We start from the raw sequence: 20,336 nt of genomic DNA, 5'->3' as shown, positions 1-20,336 counted from the left end.
AATGTATGTGTGTGTTGTAACGGGTTTTTATATTGATTACATAAAACATGCTCAATACCATCAAGGATCAAAATATTTTTTATTGCAATTTATCCTTTTTTTTATTTTCAATTTATATTTATATTTTTGGGATGAGTATATAAATATTTTAAACATGTTTTGCATTGATTTATGATGAAAAAAAAATTTCTATTAATTGATGATTTTGTTGCAGGACATTAAACATCTCCGCAATTCTCCACCGAATTTCCAACTTGATTTCGCTCAAGTTGGTTGAATTTTTTTTTGTACGATTTGTTTCGACTAAAAAATATTTAATCAAATATCTAGATAATATTTGTCGCATATATAGATGCACTTGGATACAAAATAAAAATTAATAAAAAATATTAAAATTTGACCTCGTTCGATATTGTGATTATGTACTTGAAGGACATCAAGATCTATATCGATATTATTTACACGCGTTAATATTTATTTTATTTATTGTACAATATAATTATTATATTTAAAAAACATGTCCTCTTCCTGATGTTATTATCCATGTCTTCCTGATAAATATATAAATAAAAAAAAATAACAAAGCAAATTTGTATGTATTGCCGAGGTGAAATAGCGAGGGTGTGGTTAAATATTTTTTTATCCTGTTGGGTATTTTAGTTGTTAATAAAATAAACAAGTCGTCCTTCACCAATATCATGCTTAACTCCCTCTCTCCTTCGACATTCTCATTCAAATATTTATCACAAAGTACCTTGTAAACTAATATTTATTAATTTTTTTAAATTATTATAAAAAAAATCTAAAATAAAAATGAATTTGTTGAAAAATATTACTTTTAATTGTTAATTTTTTTTTTGTTGTTTTTATATGCAAGTTTAGTTATTATAATTATTTACATAAATTAGGCAATATTTAAATTTACTTGTTGGAAAAAAAATTACACGAAAAAGTTGATTTTTAAATGTTGGAGCGAATTTTGAATTTTTTAGCTACTAAAATCTACGATGGTGTGATGGGACTTGGCTCATTTTACAGACCGTAATGGCAAAAATAAATTTAAATTGATAATTAGATTTTGCGTTGAAATTTTATAAAATATACTTACAAAAATTATCCAGATGCAATTGCATATATCAATGAATAAATTACTGAATCAGTTACTCAAAATTTCCAAAGAACTTTTTTTTCTAAAAAAAAAAAATAGTCAAATTCAATAATTCACATCAAAATTTTAAAATATCAAACAAAAAAAAAACCTCACAAGCAAAAAAAAAATAATAAAATAATTATTTTATATGCCTACATGTACTTTTTTCAAACTAAAAACATTAATATTGAATTTTCAAAAAAAGGTACACACATATATTTTTGTTTTAGAAAATACATAGAGTCCATGGAGTCTACTACTTAGTCATATTCCGAGTCAAAAACTGTACACAAAATATCAAGAGAACAGAACAACCAAGGAGGTATTTCTTATTCCAATGCGCATGTTTTTTAATTGAAAATAAAAAAAAAAACATGGCGCTTGACATCAGCAACAGTCAGTTCATGGAGAGTTTTATAACCTTTAAATAACAACATAAATTTTTATTGAACACAACAACAACAACAACAACAACCGGCAAAAATAAACAAAATATATTTTATTAATAAACTTGTTAACTATTATTGTGTGTGTTCTATTGACAATAGAAATAAAAAATGGTATGATATAATTTTCAAAGATTATGTTTGTTAAATAACTACAGTATTGTTTATAATAATTTTTTATTTTTACAGTATTCATTAGTTCATAAAACAGAAAAAGCTCACGAAGATAGTATATGGACATGTGCCTGGGGAAAGCCAAAAAAAACAAATACTCCAAACGATCCTGATAATAATAATGAAAACTCCAGGTATAAATAATATATAGAATATAATTAAATTATTAAAAAACAAAAATTAATAAATTATTATCCACAGAGATTCAGTGAGATCAAGTGATGATGAACCACCAGAGTATATTGTAACTGGTTCAGTTGATGATACAGTCAAAGTTTGGGAACAAAAAGATGGAAGTTTAAAATTAAAACACAAATTAACTGGTCATGGTCTTGGTGTTGTATCAGTTGCTGTAAGTGCTGATGGCACAAGTAAGACAAAATAATAATAACTATTATTAAAACATTAAATTATATAATTAATTAAATTTTAATAATAATTTAACTTACAGAATGTGCATCGAGTTCGTTAGATTCTAGTTTAAAACTTTGGGATCTTGAATCTGGTGATAAATTATCAAGTATTGAAGTTGGTCCAGTTGATATTTGGTCTGTTGTATTTTCACCAGATGATAAATTTATAATATCAGGTAGTCATGCTGGTAAAATTCACATGTATGGTACTGAAAGTGGTAAACAAGAACAAACATTGGATACACGAGGTGGTAAATTCACCATAAGTGTTGCTTACGTATGTATTTATGAAAATATATTTAATTAATTCGTTAGTAATTATTTATTTTATAAAATAATTCAATTTTTTATAGAGTCCAGATGGAAAATACATTGCCAGTGGTGCCATTGACGGTATTATCAATATTTTTGATGTAACATATGGAAAAGTTTTACGAACATTAGAAGGTATATTTTGTAGAAAATTAATTTAATAATTTAATAGCTGAGTAATGATTATTAATTAATTGTTTTTGTTTGTTTATAGGACATGCCATGCCTATACGTTCTTTGTCTTTTTCTCCGGACTCACAGCTCCTTTTGACTGCATCTGATGATGGACATATGAAAATTTATGACGTGTTAGTTGATTATTAATTAGTAAATTTCTGAAATTTAAATTGTTTATTGATGTTTAATTGACTTGGTTTTAATTTAGGAAAGATGCAAATGTTGCTGGTACTTTGTCTGGACATGCCTCTTGGGTGTTGGGTGTTGCATTTGCTCCAGATGGACAAAAATTTGCATCATGCAGTGCTGATTGTACTGTTAAAATATGGCAATTAGGTGGAAGACAGTGTCTTCATACTTTTAAAGAACACAATGATCAAGTATGTTATTATTTTTATAAATTAAAACCTTATTATCAATTTAATTTAATATTATTTTTTATTTGTTTTTAGGTGTGGTCAGTAAAATATCATCCAGAAAAAAATAATTTCCTTACCTCAGTTTCAGAAGATAAATCTATAAATCTTTATGAATATCCTCAATAAATTGACACAAATAAAAAAACAAATTTTCAATATTAAAAGTTTATCTAAATGTTTTCATTTTCATTCATTTTTTTTTTTTTTTTCCATCTTCCTACACAAGAAAAATTATTATCATTTAATAATTGGCTATAAATTTTATTTTAAATTTTATTTAATGATAATTTACAATTCATCAAATTGTTGCTGGACAAACAATATTTATCAATAAACAAATCGAAAAAAAAATATTTACCATACATCTGATTGACAAAAAAATTTAAAAAAAAAAAAGAAAATTAGGCTCATTTTTAATAATTTGCATGGACCAATAATACAATAATACAATAATAATAATAATCATCATTTCAATTTATAAAATAAAAAAAAGATCCCATACTAAATTCCAAGTTGGAAGAGTTAAATTTAATCAACCCGAACTGGAATGAAAGGCTTTAAATTTGTAAATGAAAAATTCAATTTTAATTCTTTCTTAATTCCCACACAAGAGAATAAAAAGAGACGAGCCACATTATTTATCAATATAATATTAACAAAAATATAAATTTGAACAAATAATTAATTTAAAAATAATAATGACAATGACAATGCTATCTTGACCCATGCAAATAAATATATATTTTTTTTCTTTTTTTCTCTTTTTTTTTCATCAAAAAATTTGAGTATTTTTAATTTTTATCACTCAAAATAGATAAGATATTATAATAATAATTATTAATAATTAATATATATCATAGCAGTTAAACATTATCGATGTAGACTAGAAGTAATAATAAATTTTATTACGTGGAGGGTGATGATTACTTGTCATTCAAATGTTTATCATCTAAAACATTTTCCATGTTTTTTTTTTTTCATTGTTTTATATTTTATTATCATTAATAATAGTATTTATAATAATCGCTTTTTATTCAATGTCATTATTCAGTCTTGAAAAAAAAATTAATTTGCGATTATTATATATTAAATTATATATATTTTTATTATCTTGTTGTTCTGCTCTTTAAAATCACAATTAATCAAAAATACAAACTAAAAAAAAAAACAAAAAACATTCAAAGGCTCATACCTTATATACAGTGTTTGCAAATAAATAATAATTTCTATTAGGATTATTATTATGATAAATCAAGTAATATTTTTTTTAAATATTACCTGTTGTTTGTACCTATCAAGCTTTTTTTTTTTTTTTTTCAAATCTATTATTATCCAGCAGTTGTCTTTTTTTTTTTATATTTACAACACACTCACACAAAACAACGAATAAAAATAATGAAAAAAAATAAATAAATAATAGCTAGAAACTTTTATAAAGAAGAAAAATAATTAATAATGATAAATATAATTTTAAAATGCAGAACGACATAATATTATTATTATTTGTGACTAGTCCAAAATGATAAATAAATGCGACAATTTTTATATAATTTATATGAATCGATTATCATTAGTTTGATTAATAATAATATTATTAATATGGATTTTTTTTTATTTTAAATAAATATTTATTTAAACAGTTGTGACTTTTGAGGATGACGTGACAATTGTTTCAGTATCAATGTCAATTGTTTGATGATAATTTTGCGTTGTGTTGTTGTTTATAATTTTTAATCCATTTTCTGGATTATCAGGATCAACCCTGATGAATGATCCAAGTCGTGATATTCTTTTGGTTAAATCACCATCTGTTGAATCAATACTTTTTTGTTTTCTCAGCACAACAGTATCATATCCACTTTGTTTTTTTTTACCTTTACAAGTATCACCAAATTTTGGTATTTTACTGTCATTATTAACACCAGATGAAATACTTTTATCATCATCAATTGATACTTCAGTTAATTTATCAGTTATTTTAGTTTTATTTTTTAATAAATTTGATTGTTTTGGCACACCCTCAAATGTTGAACTTCTAAATAAACGATAAGTTGAATTTTTTGTTTCTGTTATATTATTATTATTATCATCATCATCATCAGCACTTTTAGTATTACAATGTTCTTTTGTAATCCATTGTCGTTTATCTGGTTTTTCATATTTTTGTTTAAATTTATTTTCTTCAACTTTTTTCCATAAACTTTTAATTTTACTTGTTGGATCTTTTTGATTTTTTTTTGATCCACTTGGATTTAATAATGATGATTGTGTATTTAAATTTAAATTTGTATTTGAACGTTTAACAAGTATTGGTTTTTTATCATTTTCATTATATATTATTTTAGATGTTTCACCAATTGATAAACGTTTACTTGGTATACCCTCAGCACTTGCACATTTTGATAATTTTGTTTGATAATTATTATTTTTAATTTTTGATTTAAATATTGTATTTAATTTACTTGGTGATGATATTTGTAATTTACCTATTTTAGATATTTTTATTGGTGATGAATTTGCTGATACAATTGGTGGATTATCCATTTCTGGTTCATCTTTTGTAAATGTACCTTGTCTTTCAAGTGGTTTTGGCACATCTGGTTTTTTTTTATCTTGTGATTGACAACCTGGTGGTGTACTGTGACGTTTTATTGATTGTTTACCAGTTGTTGCTGTTGGTGTTGTTGAATAACTTGTTCCACGTTGAGGTATTGAACTTCTCTTTGATAATTCAACATTTCTTGCAATGTAATTTGTTTTTTGTAATAAATTATCTTTTGTTGTTGTTGTTGTTGCTAAATTATTGTTGTTGGTATTATTATTTTGTCTAAGTGTTGTAGCACGTGTTGCTCTTACTAATGGTGTTGTATTGCTACGTCCAATTGGAATGCTTGATATAACTTTTTTAATTGGTGATGATTGTGGTGTTGATTTACGAGTATTTGGAGTTGAATATAGAGCTTTTCTTCTGCCTCTAATGCCTTTTGGACTTGGTGGTTCTGGATTACTTGAATCAACTGATGGATCACGACTCATTGAGCCACTTGGTTTTATTATTTTTGGTTTTTTTGGCTGTTGTTCCTCAATAACTTCAACTTCAATTATTTCATCTTCTGAATCACTATTTGCATTAACATCATCCTCATCTTCATCATTATCATTTTCATAAATATCTTGTTGTGTAAGAGTTTTATCTTTTTTTTGTAATTCAACATCATTACTATTATCATCATCATCCTCATTATCATAAACATTATTTTCAATTTCTTGATGACTTTTTCTTACATATGTTGAATATTTATCTGTATTTGTTGTTGTTATTGTTTTTTCATTAACAATATTTGAATTTTTTTCAAGCATTGTTTGTACTTCTTCAGATGATGTTGTAATGTCATTTGAATTACTTGATTCATTTAATATTTTTGTTTGATAACGATCTTTATTTTCAACACGTGTTTTTTTTTTATTAAATGTTCCTGTTAATCCTTTGAATGATGGAATTCCAGATTTCATCAATGACTGTGATTTATCTGTTGTATCATTTTTTTTAATATCAAACTCACTACTATTTTTATCTTCTTCTTCTTCATTATTATTTTCTTCTTCTTTTGTCTCTTGTTGAGCTAAATTTGTAATAATATTTTTCAATGGATTATCAAGTACTTGAGTTTGAAAACGTGCACGATCTTCTTGTCTTTTTTGTTTAGGTGTTAATTTTGTAAATGATAATTTACCATTAACATTTAATTTTTTTCTTTCTTCTTCTTCTTTTTTAACTAACTCAGCAGCAATCGTATATGTTTTATATCTTTCTTTAGCTAGTTGTCTTTTTTGTTTTGGTGTTAAATGATTTTTATGATGACGTTTTTTAGGTGTTGATTCAGCTGAACTACTCAGACTATATTCAGTTGGTATTGGTGTTGTTGCACCATCAGTATCATTATCATTTTCATCAATTTTATGTGAATAAATTGTATGTGTTACACCAAGTTCTTCACTCAATAATTCAATATCCATACACAATGTATCACTACACATTGTATCTGTATTTGCATCAACAGTTGTATCATCAATTTCACTAACTTCATTTAATAAACTTGGTGGATTAATATTTTCAAGATATTCAGATAAACTATTACCAGCACTACCCTCAGCATATCTTTTACATGTCATTGATAATGTATTTGCAATTGGTTTAACGATATCAAATGAACAATCATTTGTATTACCATATTTTAAATCAGCAATTTCAGATGTTATACTAGCAACACTCAACATACTATTTTCCATATCACCAACACTATCCAATGTCAATAAATCTTCCATCATTGATGGTGGTTTAACATTTTCCAATTGTGATATACTTGATGTGTCATTTAATAAATTTTCAAGACTTATACTGTGTATTGTATTTGATGTTTGTCCAAGTGCTCTTTTAGCAACAATTCCAATTGGTAGCGATTTTTTTCTGCTATTTTTAACAAGTCCAGATGGAAGTGAAGTTGAATAACAACGTTCATTATTTATCATTGAATTATTATCACAATTTTCTGGAGCTGTATAACTTGTTACAAGAGATCCAGCACTACCCATTGTTGATGGTGGTTTTATTGATTCTAAATCATTACAAGGAATACTTATTTCACCATATTCAGCATTAACTGCTTCAGCTAATTTAAATGCTTCTTGTTCAATAATTTTAGATGTTGTCATCATTTCATTATTTAAATTAATATTATTTTTTCTTGCTGGTATAGGACTTTCTTCTGATGATAAACTTTGTAATGTACCTGGATTTTCATCACTTTTAAATGATCCAACAAATGGAGCTGACATTGTTATTGTTGGAAATGAATTGTCATTTGGTGAATCTTCATTCCATGTATCAATTTTATCACTCATTGTACTTTGTTTCATTGTTGATAATTCTTTTTCTCTCATTGCTTCTGTTTCTTGTACTAAAGTTGCTGTTAAACGATCTAAACATGCAATCATTGCATCTGGATCACGTTGACGACGATATTCTTCACAATTATTTGCATCTTCTTGACTAATATTATTATTATCATTTTTTCCATCAATTATATCTTGACTTGATTTATCATTTGACATTTTTTTAATACAAAGTTCTAAAAGTACTTGTTCTGATCTTTCAACAGAATCATATGACTCCATACTTTCAGCACATTCACCAGTTGGATGCATGTCATTTTCTTCAATTGAATTTACTGAAGAATCTTCATTTGTTGTATTTAAATCTATAGTATTATTATTATTAATTAATGTTAAATCATCATCTGAATTTAATTTCATATTAAATAGCTTTGATGGATTATTTGTTTTTTCTTCAACTTGATTAAGTTCAGTACTTGTTTCATAACGTGTCAAATGACCACTGTTATTTATTGTCTCTAAACTATTACGTGAAAATGATTGATTATGACGATTATTTTGCATTCCAACATGAATACAAGCAGCTAATAAATCTTCATCATCTTCATTATCATCAGCATCACTTGCCAATGATTCAGTTAAACTTTCAGGTTCAATTGTACCAATTAGTTGTTTTTTTGATAATTTAATTTCTCTTTCTCTTAATTTACAATCATTTATTATTTTACTTTCATCATTGTTAATAATATTACCAAGTGAATTTAATCTTACTGTTGTTGATTCAACAACAACGTGATCATCAAAATTTTTATTTATTTTTTTATAATTTGTATTTATACCATCAATACCAGAATCAATATCTGAATTAATATCTATAGGATTTGGTGGTAAACTTAAACGTTTTAATGATGAATTTAATATTGGATTTTCAGTTTTATCAATATAACTATTACGTTTTGATGATGATGAGGATGATGATGATGTTTTTCTTTCATAAATATTCAACTCTTTCATACGTGTTATAATACCACGTTCATCAGCATTTAGTTTATCAATAAGTTTAGTATTTTTAGTGTCATCTTGAAGATCAGAATGTGATGTTGCTCTTGATGAATTTAATGAATTTTCATATGGTGTACCTTCTGTATAATATGTTTTAACTGTATCCTCAATATCTTGTTCACTACCAGCAAAATATCCAGAACTTTGTTTTTCATCTTCATCAGAATTTTTTTCAGCATAACGAAGACTATAATTTGTTGGTTGATCCAAATCAGTTTCAGCATAATCACTAAATGGATCAATTTCAGATGCATGACTACTCAATGTTGGTGAATTAATTTTTGTATTTTTAATTGATTTAAATGTTGTTGTTGCTGTTGATGACGTCGATGGACTTTTTAAATGTTTATCAAAACTTTCATCAATAATTTGTTCTTCATCAAGTAAATTAATATTATTTGATGATGTTGTCAATGATTTATCATCAATTGAAGATCTTAATAATGGTGATATTGATTGTTGATTTGGACCAGCAGCCCATGACATTGTTGAACTTGTACATCTTATTTCACCAATATCAAGTATATTTATTCCTAATTCAGTTGGTCTTATAATATCATTTGGATTTGTTGTATTATTATATTTTAATGCATAATTTTTTTCAATTTGACTTGTTTTATTTTGATAATCTGTTTTAAATGTTTGATTAAAATCAACAGCTGAATGTAGTGATGATGATTGTTGTTTAATAAATATATCATTTGGATTAATACAAGCACCAGTAACATGTCTATGTACACGTTCAAATATTGTATCAGAATGTGTACTTGTTATTGATTTCATTGATTCTCTTGATTCACTACGTGATACACCATTATTATTACTATTATTATTATTAAATTTATTACGTTGATATGATGTTTTTAATCTTGTATTTGTTGTAGTAATATCATTAAAATTTGTTTCATTAAATGTAAATTTATTATTATTATTATCTTTTGTTATTGGTGATGTACTTGGTTCAATATTGTCACATGTTTCTGATAAATTTTGATCAATTTCTTGTTCCAATGCTTTTTGTCTACGTGCACCAAGTGTTGGTAATGCTGGTAAACCTAAACCACGTGCTGTTGAATCTAAATGTACTAAATTACTACCACCAGGTCTTGCTGATAATAAATTTTTTAATGCTGCTGATGAACCCATTGATATCATTTTATGTTTTGAATGTACAAGACTACGTAGCATTGGTACTGCACCAAGATCCCATAATAAACGTTGATCATGTGGACAACGAGCAGATAAATTCCATAATGCACCACATGCATTACTAACAACAGTTAAACTTGGTGATCTTAATTGTGATAATAGTACTTGTAAACATCCACGTTCACGTACAATTTTACGATAATCATCTCTAACAGCAATATGACTTGATACATTACGTAATATACCACCAGCATTTTCAATAATAGCAAGTGTTTTTGATGGTGCATTATAACTTAACATATCAACAAGAAAACCTAATGCACCATCAACAGCACAAATATCAACTTTATTTGTACTACAATGTGCTGAAAGATTCCATAATGCTGATAATATTGATTTTAATGTTGATTCTTTACTACCTTCCATTGATGCTTTCATTAATCCAACAACAGCACCAACTTCACGTAATGTTTTTTTAGAACCACTATCAGCACGCCATGATAAATTACGTAATACAGATGCTGTTACTTGACGTAAATCATCACTTATACTTTGTAATTGTAATACTAATGATTTCATAAATTCAAGAAATGAACATAATAATGCTTTATTATTACCATCACCAAATGTTAAATTTGTCAATGCCATACCAGCATATCTACGTAATGTTATACATGTTGGATCATTTGAATTACTACCATGTGCAGCATGATCCATTTCAATGAGTTCAGCAACAGCATGAAGACCACCAAGTTGACACATTGCATGTCTGTGTGCTTCATCAAATGATAATTTCATAAGTGCAGCAATTGTTGGTCCAGGATGTCTTTCTAAATCATCCAATGGACGTTCAGTATTCAATGATATTCTTAACATTTGACAATAATCACGTATTTGTTCAAGTAAACGTAATACACGTACTTCACGTCTACCAACTTTTTCATCACATCTTGCATGTATTACATTATGAAGTGCTTGTGATGCACGTTCACGTGTTTCTATATCTTGTCCACGTGCATGAATTAATTGTATTAATAATGGCAAACAACCAGATTGACGCATTATAAGACAACTATCAATTGAATTACTCATTGCTAATAATGTACCACTCATATCTTCACGACCCTCATTACTTCCAAGCATACCAAGTAAACTATAAACAACATCAACTTTTGCTCCAAGACGTCTATGACCATTTCCAACACTACCAGAACATCCACTACCTGCTGATGATGAAAAACTCATAACACTTGCCATATCATGATTTATTAAACCACTTGATGTTGATGTTTTACTTGAATATAATACATTTTGATTTTCCATCCATGTATCTTTTTTAATTGGCCATGTACCACCATTGCTACATGATGACAATGATGATGTTGATTGTTGATGTTGTTTTTTAACATTTTTTATTTCCTCATCACTACTACAATCATCATCCTGATAATTCTTCTTTGAATCATCACTCGTTTTAATCTGTAATAATTAATTTTTAATATAAAAATTATTATTATTCTTTTGAGATTGGGATTGATGAAAGAAAAAAAAAAAGAAAAGAAAAGATGAGTAGATGTAGAGTAAAAAGTAAAGGGCAAACGATGAAAATCAATACTACGTCTCACTGTATAGTAGTGTTTTTATTATTATTATTTTTGTTGTTATTATTATGGACGACGCCGTTTGGGTGGGTGATAATATACATCGAGGGTTCCTCGCTTCAAATAACATTGAGCTTTTAATTTTTGAACTTTAATTTTCAACACAAAATCATGTATTATTATTTAAAATATATAATATTTACCTGTGATTTAAGTGAAGTTGAAGTTTGTCCCTCCATGAAATTTATTTCTTTAAATTTGCATTTTTCATTAGACAATAATTGATAAGAATTTGTGCCAGTTTTTAATTCTGTATTGTCGTTTATTGAATTTTGTTGATATTGTTGATGATATTGAGGAAGACACGTAGTTGCCGGCAAGTCCAGCTTGTCCGGATAGAACGTGTTGTTAAACTGATGTTTTTTATGCTGTTTTTCGAGACGCAACTGCGATTCCTCCTGCGCAAAGTAATACAAGAAATAAATAAAAGTCAAGGTTCTGAATTTATTATTTTTATTAATTACACATTGTACCGCAGTAAAAAAATTTTTTTATTTTTACAACAAATATTTATTGATATAGAAAATAATTTTTTTTAATTTCTTTCATTCTCTGATCGGTTTTTTTTTTTAAAAAAGATAAAAAAAAAATATACCTTTGAATCAACTTGATAAATCTTTGAACTTGATAATTGATAACGTGGTATATATTTACTGGATGATTCATTAGTTATTCGTATTTCTTTGTCATTTACATCATCCACATAATTATTATCTACACAATTTTTTTTAAATAATTTTAAACGGTTTTTCTCTGTTTTAGTTATTTTACTATCAATTTTTGAAATATTATTTAAAGATGAATTACTACTTCGTGGCAATGGAATACGAGTACCACAAATATCTGATGAATAATATTTTTGCGATTGAACGCTTTTTAATTTGTCTGTATTATCATCAACCATTTTAAAAATTAATTAATTTAAAATAAAAAACAAATTAAAAAAAAGAAAAATAAAAAAGGAAAAATCACATTGACTAAGCTGTTTTTTTTGTTTTTCAATTAATTATTTTCACTATTTCACTTGAATACTCATTGATATGATAACAATCATTTTTTATAAATTAAAAAGGGTTTGGCTATGATATACTAAATAATCAGTATAAATTCGTGAGAGATTGACTGACAAACTGTGAGTACAATCCCATCGGGAATATGTACGACAAAGCGCAGACGCTGAAGCAAAGATTTTCCAAAGTGTTTCACTACTCACATCATCTCGCTCTGTACCCCAGAATCCTTTTAACTATTTTTTTTTTTTTTTTTAACTCTTTCCAATAAACCACACACACGATGATGAAATATCAATCAATATTTATTTACCAAAAAAGTTATTTTTAAATTCATTCTAACGTTGTAAATTAATTGATTGATTTAATTAATTTTAATTGCAATTAAATCTATTACATAACTAACTTTAAATTAGTCAAAAAAAATAAATATTTATCGAATATTTAAAGGTCCATATATTGTCTGTGATAATAAATTTAAATATTTATTATAGAAGATGCACTGAATATTAAATACACAACAGACAACATTTACATTTTTTTTTTAACTACATAGAGTTGCAGAAATAACTGACGTTAAATAAGTAGGGGGGTAAAAACAGCTGGTCTTTACTTGCTCTGATGATGAATCATGACATGAGTCACTCTTTACCATGCTATGTTTTTTTTTTTCACTGTGTATCTCAAGATGATCATTATCATGTGCCTTTTTTTAGTTTTAAATTATCTCTTTAAAAAAAATTAAAAAAAAAAAACTATATGATTTAAAGATTCATCAATATAATTGAATATTTATTTTTATTTTTATTTTTTTTTTTTGGAATTAAAGGTACTTTGTACGGTATTAAAAATTATATTATCAATTTTTATTGAAGATAGTAAAACGTTACGATAAATAATTGTGTCGCACGATAAAAAATAAATGATCAAACCTGGTTTTTTATTTTTATTATTGATTAATAATTTATATAGGTATGAAAATTAAATTGAGATTATCTTTTTTTTTATTTTATTATAAATATTGCGCTTGCGCAAATTTTCGAAAGTACATACGCACTGCTAGATTCATTACACGCAAGCGCAATTTTATTATTTTCAATTGAATTTCTATTTTGGAAATATTTAAAAACAAGTTTTATTTTAATTTCAAATCAATTAAATATTCATCAATGTGAATCAATAGTTATTATTATTTATAAATATTTTATTCAAAAAAAAAATGCATTACCTGTTTATTCAATGACTTTTGTTGAATGTCACGCCAAGTTAATAATTTTTCTGTTAATTCACTTGGATCAAGGCTTTCTGGTACTGTTTCCAAAAATCCAGATTGATAATTTGTTGAGCTGAAATATTTACAACAAACATTAATACAAATTATTCATAAAAATAATTTTTTTTTTTCCATATTAACACAGTTTTTTATTCCATACAAAAGGAAAAGGGAAAAAAAAAAAAAATTGAAAGCTTAAAAACATACCTGCACTGACAAAAGACGTAAAAGCTCTATTTATAAGTTAAAACAGAAAAAAAAAAATTTGTACAGACTAAAGAACAGCTACTTTTTTATTTTTAACGGTTTTCACTTGAAAGAAATGCAAGTTCATATGCAAGGTAATTGTTATGGATATGCAACGGTGGAAAAAAAATAAATAAAAATAAAAATAAATGCAACTCACGTGCTACTTCTTCCATTATATTATATAAAGAAAATAAAAAAAAACTAAAATCCAACAAGAACATAATAAAAAAGAGCAAGAAAATAATGTATATAATAAAAAAATGATGTTGGTTTGTTAAAATTCTAACACGAATGATTATAATAATTTTATAAATAATAAAAAAAATTTACTTTCTATCGTTAAATGTTGATTGTCCAGTATCAGAGACTCGGCTTCTATCAATTTGATGTCTCACATTGCCCGTCAATAATTTGTCTGGAAAAAATAAATATCAAAAAAATTATAAATTAATAAATATAATCAATTTTATTAACTTACATAAATAATCCATAAAATTATTTAACAAATGTTTTTTATTAAATCAGCAATTTATTTGACTAATTGATAATTTTATCTAACCTGTTTAAGTTTAATAAATTTAATCGACATTATTCAACTGTTTTATAAATTAAAAACATAAATATTACATATATTTTTTAATATAAAAAAACAATTGCTAATTTTCAAGTGAATGCATTTTACTTTTGGCAGCAACATGGCAAAGATCCAAACGCCATTATTATTTTTTATTTCTTTTAACATATGACTGACTTGGTAGAGTTAAAATTTATTCTAGACAATTTACAATCTGGCTAATATTTTTTAAAATAAATTTTAAATCGATAATAAAATTTTTTAATATGACGTCCAGACAAACGAGTGAATTAAATCTGATATAAATAGTAAAATCTATCTGGTTTATTCAAAAGTTAATCAATCAATTTAATAAAAAAGAACAAAAAAATCATCTACAAATATAATAATTACCAGTATTAATTTGTTGTTTTATTGAATGACAATTGACACCACTTGAACGATCAATATTATCAAAAAGATCAGATGATAATTGTTGTTGAAGTAGAATGGTCTCATTAGTAAGTTCGCGTACTTGAACAAGAAGTGCCTCATAACTTGATACCGGCAGCGTCATAGTCCTCTTCTTCAGCAATAACAATATTTATTTCTACCCCCTGGGGTCCACGTTTCACTCGAATATCCATTCGAGACCAATCTATAATAAACAAAAAAATGACAATAGGAAATGAAGTAAGCAAGCTGAATAAATCATCATTAAAATTTATTCATGTTTTATTTTAAAAACCCAGCACGATTATTAAACGTAATATAAAAAATTATAATAAAAATAAAAGTGTCGTCGTCGTCTAGGGCTGTTGAGGGAGTGTGTCTTCCTCTCTTACAAAATAATAATAATAACAATAATGATAAAGTACGTGACTTGCAATGACAATGGCGCTTGGTGGTTAATTGTACTATGTACACACATGATGGAAAAAAAGTAAAAAATAAATAATAATAACAAAAAAGCACCTTACAAATACTGAGGCGTTAGGGCGTTTCATTTTCAACATAACGTGTATAAAATATATATTTTTTTTTCGTCTAAGAATAAATTAAAAATCATAAATTAATATAATAATTTAATTATCATAAATTATTAATTTTTCATATGCATTTATAAATATGTTTATTAGAAAAAAAATAGAAGTAAAGAGAGAGCATTCAACTAGGTTTATACTTCGGTCAACAACACGAATGTATAATGTGCATAAATAAAAATAAAAAAAATCAATTTATCGAGTTGTTTTAGCACGCGCAAAAGTGCACTTATTAAAATAATGTAAAAAATTTTATTTCTAAGATTTTTTGTGAAGCTTGTTATTTATTTGATGTATTATTTTACGGTAAATTTTGATTGTTAATTGTCATATTTTTAAGAATGAAATCATATGTTAAATTATGGTCACAACCTTGACAAGAATGTCGTCTGGTTTCTCAAGATGCCATAAAAGAACAGAAAATATATTATTTATTTTTCCGATTGACCTTGTAATAAGCAATCCACATGGATCCACATGGACAAATTTTGTTATTTTGAATTATTATTATTCAAAACAAGGTAAAATTATAAATATCATAAAAAACAAAGTCAGATTAATTTTATCAGTATAATAGCGAGATAATAGTTTAAAAATAGAAATTGTTAATAGCCTGTGTTTTTTTTTTTCATATCTTTTAAACAATGGCAATTGATTTGTCATGAAGGAAAAAAAAAAAAACCGTAATTTAGAAGGGAATATTGCTACTGATTATTTTCTATAGATAAAATAAATTTGTACTCCTTTGATGACCATTATTTCCTTTTAAATATATAGATATCATAGGTCTATAAAATAAGCGCACTGACCTACTTGAAAAAAAAAAAATATACCTAAGTTTTCTATTTATAAATTTTTAATTTTTAATTTCACGAATAAATTTAAAATCCACAATTGTAGCTTCAATGAAATATTTATAAATAAATATAATAATTTATTATTAACATTTGTATTATTAATTATAAATAAAAATCAAGAGATATTTCTTTTTTTTATTTTTCTAAATGATCATCATCTAGGAATGAACAACAACACGTTATGCACAGATGATTTTTTTTTTCTCATTTAATTTTCGGTCAATGATCACGCAACTTGTATTTACATGAAATAAAAATTATTTATTAAAAATAAATTATTGGAAATTAAATATCTAAAAATACAATAATTTAAAAAAATAAAATTTTGCAAGAAACAAAAGATTTTTATACAAATCTTTTGACCCGTAGAAAAAAAAAAAAAAAATAACAGGAAGTCTTAAAGATTTTAATAACATAATTAACAAAACTATTTAGAAGCTATAATAATTATTTACGCCATAAACATAATAACAATAATTAAATAAAGTAATCAAGACACTTTACCTTATCCTTGAAAAAATAAAATCTGACAAGATTTTAAATAACTGCAAACAAATTTCCTTCTTTCGTAAATTATATTTAAGATTGTTAAACAATATCCAATGTTACAAGTAAATTAGCACACATTTATTGATGATGTAAAACACTCAAATTGATGTAAACAATTAGACAAAGATTGTTAACAAATTGACAATGTTTTTTTTGGTTATGTATACACGAATATTATAAAACCAGGCAAATTATTATGCATCCTCTCTAAACAGTCTGAAGACGCGATCACCATATAAAAAATTAATTAAATTAAAAAACAACACATACACAAGCACGCGACAGTATAATTGTACAACATGAGGAGTACTTTCTTTTGCAACTGTTTGCAACAACAGTAACAATAATAATGCCACTGTATTTTTTATTTTGATTCGTCTCTCTCCCTGATTTTCTCTCTTTCCCTTCTCTTGTTTTAAATCAAGCTTTATTTTCAGCAAAACGACATTAAACCCCTATCACATAACAACGACAAAAAAGCGCCCTCAATTGTGTAAAAATAAAATTAATAAAGATGACGACGAAAAAATAAAAAATCTTGTCAAAGCCGGGCCAAAAAAAAAATAAAGAGAAAAACATTTATAATATTTATAATAAATGTAAGAATAAATAAAGTGTAATTAATAAAAATAAGTTGTTAATTTAAAATTAATATAATTAGTGTGTGTTTTTATATTAAAAATATAACAAAATTTTGAATATGTGGAAAAATAATTGTACGACGTGGCTGAGTATTATCTCATTGCTGTCGTCAATATTATTTGCTGATGGCGTTGAATTAACATTTGAATTACCAGATAATGCTAAACAATGTTTTTATGATGTTATTGAAAAAAATGTATCAGCAACATTAGAATTCCAGGTAAATAATTATTAATAAATGAACAAAAAAAATATTTATTATGGTGATGGATTTGTAGGAGTTGATTTTTTTTGTTTAGTCAAGGACATTCGTCATCTTGACGTGTCACTATATTTTTTATTTATAAAACATAATTTTGATTTTCATTAGGTTGTTACTGGTGGTCAATATGACATTGATGTTGTCCTGGAAGCACCAAACAAGGAAGTAATATATCGTCAAGTTAAAACTCAATTTGATTCTCATACTTTTATTGCTCCATATACTGGAGAATATAAAGCTTGTTTTAGCAATGAATTTTCAACATTTTCACACAAGTTGGTGTATATGGATTTTCAAGTTGGTGATGAATTGGCATTACCTGGTCTTGAGGAACACGTTACAGTCATGACACAGGTTAAAAACAAACCAATATTCTAATGATATATAATTTAGTATTTATAAAATTATATAACTAATTTTTATACATTAATTTAACAGATGGAATCATCAGCGCAAGAAGTACATAAAAATCTTGTACGTATGGTTGATTATCAAACATCACACCGATTGCGAGAAGCTCAAGGTCGTAAACGTGCTGAAGATCTGAATGAGAGTGTTCTTTGGTGGTCCATCATGGAGACACTTGCTATTGTTTGCATTAGTATATCACAAGTTTTAGTTCTCAAGACATTTTTCTCTGAACGTAAGCCAGTCAATTACACCAGACTTGCTGGATAAATTATTACCATTCAATAGAACTTTTTTTTTTTTTGTTGTTGGTCTTCAAAACAAGACAATTGATACTTTAGTTAATTGATCAGTTCATAATTATCAATGCCATTTTAATTATTCATTTGTTTTTTTTTTTTTTTTCATGTCATAATCATTTGTCAATATTTCAAATAATATTCAATTTATTTACTTAAAATATTTATATAAATTCTTTTTGGCATTATTATTTAGTCATTTGTTGTTTGTTCAAGTGAATGCTTCTGTTGTAATATAAAAGTATCAAAAATTAATGGAGAATTTTGTGAAAAATACTTTGTACAAATTTCTTTAAATAAAAAAAAAATATCTACACCAATTTATTTGTTGATAATTTATTAATCTATTGATGTTTTTCGAGTATTAAGTTATTGTTATTAATAATATTTTTTGGAACATTTATTATCTGGTTTAAACAAGTGTTAATAATAAAAGAGAATCTACAAGTCTTGATGATATTATTATATATATATATATATACTATGGGAAAGACACCCAGAGAATAATCAATTGTGGTTGATGGAAATATATTCTTAAAAATAGATGAGAATATTAAAATTGTTACAGGATTAATTCAGTATGTTGAAAAGTAAGAAAGCTAGAATCAGCTGTACCAAAAAAAAAAAATAAATAAATAAAAATATATGTTATAAAAAACTATTTTTTTATTAATATATCATTAAAGTTTGACATCTATAGTTACTGTTAAATATAGAAAATTCAATCTGCCGTACTTGTTTGAGAAAAAAAATAATCATCATCCTTGTTATATCGACGTATTAAAAAGGAAAAAAAAAAAAAGGGGATTTATAGTTTTTTTTTTTTTTAAATTAAAATAAATTTAGTACTTGTCAGTTGTCAATAAATTTTTTATTGTTTATTTATTTATTTATTTTTTAAATAAAATTACAATCAGTACGGTATTATATTTGACTCTATTATATTTTAATTGAAAACAGTTATTATATGAATGTTTTTTTTTTTTCTCAAATTTATGATTGTTACATTTACTTGATGTACTTTCATGTTATATTTTAAAATTGAAAATAATTTTTTTTATTAATTTGCCATTATATACCATATTAATAATATGATATTAATAATCAGTTATCATCAAAACTTTCTTTATTTTTTTTTTTTTAATTTTTTTCTGTAGTTATTGTTAAATAAGGTGATTCATATTGTTTATTATCACACATGAATGAAACACCTAAACTCAAATGTACTTTCCGAATTCTCGATATTTCTGCTGCTTTTTTTATGAATTCAACAGTTACACGTTCGTTCGTAACACAAAGCAGCCTCATATTTGGTGAATTTTCAAGAACTTTCAT

General features: G+C 25.4%; 3 protein-coding genes across 4 annotated transcripts; 2 read left to right on the top strand and 1 right to left on the bottom strand.

Annotated features, from left to right (window-relative positions):
- Positions 1 to 1,506: 1,506 nt before the first annotated feature.
- LOC122855584 (WD repeat-containing protein 61) lies at positions 1,507 to 3,260 on the top strand. Its single transcript, XM_044157068.1, has 8 exons — positions 1,507 to 1,710; positions 1,786 to 1,904; positions 1,972 to 2,141; positions 2,222 to 2,460; positions 2,537 to 2,630; positions 2,710 to 2,803; positions 2,881 to 3,052; positions 3,125 to 3,260. Exons 1-8 carry the CDS (start codon positions 1,708 to 1,710, stop codon positions 3,215 to 3,217), a joined length of 984 nt encoding a protein of 327 aa, XP_044013003.1. The 5' UTR covers positions 1,507 to 1,707; the 3' UTR covers positions 3,218 to 3,260.
- Positions 3,261 to 4,159: 899 nt separating this feature from the next.
- Positions 4,160 to 17,777, bottom strand: LOC122855583 (protein PF14_0175-like). Of its 2 annotated transcripts, XM_044157065.1 has the most exons (6): positions 17,346 to 17,777; positions 15,356 to 15,599; positions 14,719 to 14,803; positions 14,095 to 14,212; positions 12,000 to 12,254; positions 4,160 to 11,674 (listed from the first exon to the last, which is right to left on the bottom strand). In XM_044157065.1, the coding sequence occupies exons 2-6, from the start codon at positions 15,516 to 15,518 to the stop codon at positions 4,724 to 4,726; spliced, it is 7,572 nt and encodes a 2,523-aa protein (XP_044013000.1). In that variant the 5' UTR covers positions 15,519 to 15,599; positions 17,346 to 17,777; the 3' UTR covers positions 4,160 to 4,723. The 2 variants fall into 2 exon arrangements, with proteins under 2 accessions (XP_044013000.1, XP_044013001.1); XM_044157066.1 differs by lacking the exons at positions 14,095 to 14,212; positions 14,719 to 14,803; positions 15,356 to 15,599; positions 17,346 to 17,777 and adding an exon at positions 12,452 to 13,168.
- Positions 17,778 to 17,900: 123 nt separating this feature from the next.
- Positions 17,901 to 19,321, top strand: LOC122855582 (transmembrane emp24 domain-containing protein 3-like). Its single transcript, XM_044157064.1, has 3 exons — positions 17,901 to 18,252; positions 18,403 to 18,648; positions 18,733 to 19,321. Exons 1-3 carry the CDS (start codon positions 18,091 to 18,093, stop codon positions 18,970 to 18,972), a joined length of 648 nt encoding a protein of 215 aa, XP_044012999.1. The 5' UTR covers positions 17,901 to 18,090; the 3' UTR covers positions 18,973 to 19,321.
- The last annotated feature ends 1,015 nt before the right edge of the window (positions 19,322 to 20,336 follow it).

This window comes from Aphidius gifuensis, linkage group LG4 (genome assembly GCF_014905175.1).
Source record: "Aphidius gifuensis isolate YNYX2018 linkage group LG4, ASM1490517v1, whole genome shotgun sequence".
NCBI classification, from domain to species: domain Eukaryota; kingdom Metazoa; phylum Arthropoda; class Insecta; order Hymenoptera; family Braconidae; genus Aphidius; species Aphidius gifuensis.
Note: the sequence above shows the minus strand (reverse complement) of the source record. Positions and strands in the feature narration are given on the sequence as shown.

What these genes read in the sequence shown, in the direction of transcription:
- LOC122855584 (XM_044157068.1), top strand. An exon ending in AGTTTTACGAACATTAGAAG is followed by an intron (nt 2,631 to 2,709) that starts GTATATTTTGTA and finishes GTTTGTTTATAG; the next exon opens with GACATGCCATGCCTATACGT. An exon ending in CATATGAAAATTTATGACGT is followed by an intron (nt 2,804 to 2,880) that starts GTTAGTTGATTA and finishes GTTTTAATTTAG; the next exon opens with GAAAGATGCAAATGTTGCTG.
- LOC122855583 (XM_044157065.1), bottom strand. Translation starts at nt 15,518, where the DNA reads ATGACGCTGCCGGTATCAAGTTATGAGGCACTTCTTGTTCAAGTACGC. An exon ending in AAAACAACAAATTAATACTG is followed by an intron (nt 14,804 to 15,355) that starts GTAATTATTATA and finishes TATTTTTTCCAG; the next exon opens with ACAAATTATTGACGGGCAAT. An exon ending in AAAAGTCATTGAATAAACAG is followed by an intron (nt 12,255 to 14,094) that starts GTAATGCATTTT and finishes TACTTTGCGCAG; the next exon opens with GAGGAATCGCAGTTGCGTCT.
- LOC122855582 (XM_044157064.1), top strand. Translation starts at nt 18,091, where the DNA reads ATGTGGAAAAATAATTGTACGACGTGGCTGAGTATTATCTCATTGCTG. An exon ending in CAGCAACATTAGAATTCCAG is followed by an intron (nt 18,253 to 18,402) that starts GTAAATAATTAT and finishes GATTTTCATTAG; the next exon opens with GTTGTTACTGGTGGTCAATA. An exon ending in ACGTTACAGTCATGACACAG is followed by an intron (nt 18,649 to 18,732) that starts GTTAAAAACAAA and finishes TTAATTTAACAG; the next exon opens with ATGGAATCATCAGCGCAAGA.